At 27.4% G+C, this 2036-nt stretch overlaps 1 protein-coding gene across 1 annotated transcript; it reads right to left on the bottom strand.

Annotated features, from left to right (window-relative positions):
* Window positions 1-1264: 1264 nt before the first annotated feature.
* Window positions 1265-1594, bottom strand: M406DRAFT_265358 (uncharacterized protein; the record flags this gene model as incomplete). The annotated part of the gene is made up of 1 exon (XM_040917726.1): window positions 1265-1594. A coding segment is annotated over one exon (330 nt), but the record flags the coding sequence as incomplete, so codon positions are not given.
* Window positions 1595-2036: the final 442 nt, after the last annotated feature.

The raw sequence follows: 2036 nt of genomic DNA, 5'->3' as shown, positions 1-2036 counted from the left end.
TCTAATAATAAAATTGCTTAATATAAGCTATTATAGAATCTTAATCTTAATATTCAAACTTAGTATAATATTCTCTAATAATTTAGCAATAAAGATTAGAATTATTTACTATTCATTAGCATAGGAGTTTCGTATTAGCGCAGTACTACAGAGCTTGGTTAAGTATTTGATGCTTTAATGCTTTTATTATGAAGTTCTTACAATCTTTTTTGAAGAGTTTTAGTAAAATAATTCTGTAGCATAAGAACTCTGTATACTATTTCGATTATTCTATTCACTGAAGAGTTGGATTTAGCAGTAGTACTAAATTAGCTTTATCTGAGTTTATGCTGTTAAGCTGAGCATTATATTAGTTCTTAATATTGCTATCTTTGTTTTTCTTAAATAGCATTGAGTATAAAGATTAAGAAAGAGCATTAGCTATAGAATTCTTTGATTCGGAAATATATTTAATAATAAAATCAAATATCTTAATTATTATTATTTATCTATTCAGAAGAGTACTAGATATATTATTCATTTCTCTATTGAGTTAATTTATCAGAATGCAAGTATTGGTTTCCAGAATGAAATAGCAATTATAGAAATACTGCTAAAGAGATTGTAAGGCATAGAGAATAGTGCAATACTCTCTCTTGGTAGCATTATACTTCTGTGCTGCAACTGTCCAGGTTCTGCTAATGAAATATATTAGCTTTTGTTTATTTTCTATTATTTGCATTAGTGTAGCACTTTAGCTCAATAAGCTTGCATTTATTATAAGAATAATCTTTCTAGTATTAGTGCTGTAATTAATTGAAATAATAATTGAATGAGATGTGAGTATTCGAATAAGTGTGGCAATAGCTTCTTTCTATTCTTTCTCTCATCTTTATGCAATATCTTTCTTGAGAAGATTGTAGAGTAGTTGAGCAATAATTGCAAAGTTCCAAATCTAAGCTGTATAATAAATAATTAGTCTAATGAAAGAGCGAATATCTTTGATATTCTTGTATTCTGTTCAAGCTAGAAGCTTTTCTATCTTTCTATTCTAAGATTATTATTTGCTGAAACTGATAATATAATTAATTATATCAACTTTTACTTAGCATTATTCTAACTTGAATGCTGAGATTATAGCTCTAGCTAGCTCTGTATTTATAAGAATCTTATTAAGGTTTCCAATATATTTAGCAATATATTTATGCATTCCGGAAAAGCTTGAAATCTCTTCATTTCCATAGATTATTATAGAACTATAAATAGAAATGTTATTAAGAAAAGGCTAGTATATATAAAGAATAAGATTATATAGAAATCTAATTATTATTCTTATAAATTGAGCAACAGAGTTAGTAGCACTCTGGAATAGAGTATACATTCTGAATAAGCTTAAGAGCATTAAGAAGATTATTATATTCCTGCTATTAGGATACAGTTGTACTTGATTATATCCAGAAAAGAAGTTAAGCAATAAAAGAATCTTGTATATAGCGAACTTCTCCGAGAATTTATCTAAAGCAAGCAGCATAAAAGTATTCTTGAGGCTATGCTTGTTATACTTTTGAGCATTATTAATTAAGCATAAGCTATTATTCTTTTTGATAATAAGAAACTAGTTATTTCTATATAATATATAGCTTTTCTTAATAATCTTCCGCTTAATATATTATTTCAGAAGCTCTATTAGCTTTAGCTTAAGAGCATTAGAGATTGGAATATGCTTCGCTTAAAAGATCTTATGGAATATAATTCTGATTTCTTGTAAGGAAGCTACTTTCTTAATAATCTTTCCAATCTTAGTAAAGTTCCATGCAAGAGCTTTGATTCTGTTTCTCAATATGTATTTGAACATTTTCTTCTTAGCTTTAGAAAACCCTTTACAGTTTTTCTCTTGCATAGCAGCTTACTAGTTAGATTTCAGATGCTGATTAGGATCTAGATTGCTGAACTTGGGTTCAATCCACTTATTATACTTAGTAAGCTTTGTAAATCGCTGAGCTTATTTCATTTTCTCAACTTTAGCAGGCTTTCATTCGATTATCCCTTTCAGTATT

Source organism: Cryphonectria parasitica (genome assembly GCF_011745365.1).
Source record: "Cryphonectria parasitica EP155 unplaced genomic scaffold M406scaffold_8, whole genome shotgun sequence".
In the NCBI taxonomy this organism is placed as follows: domain Eukaryota; kingdom Fungi; phylum Ascomycota; class Sordariomycetes; order Diaporthales; family Cryphonectriaceae; genus Cryphonectria; species Cryphonectria parasitica.
This window is presented reverse-complemented; position numbering and strand designations above follow the sequence as displayed.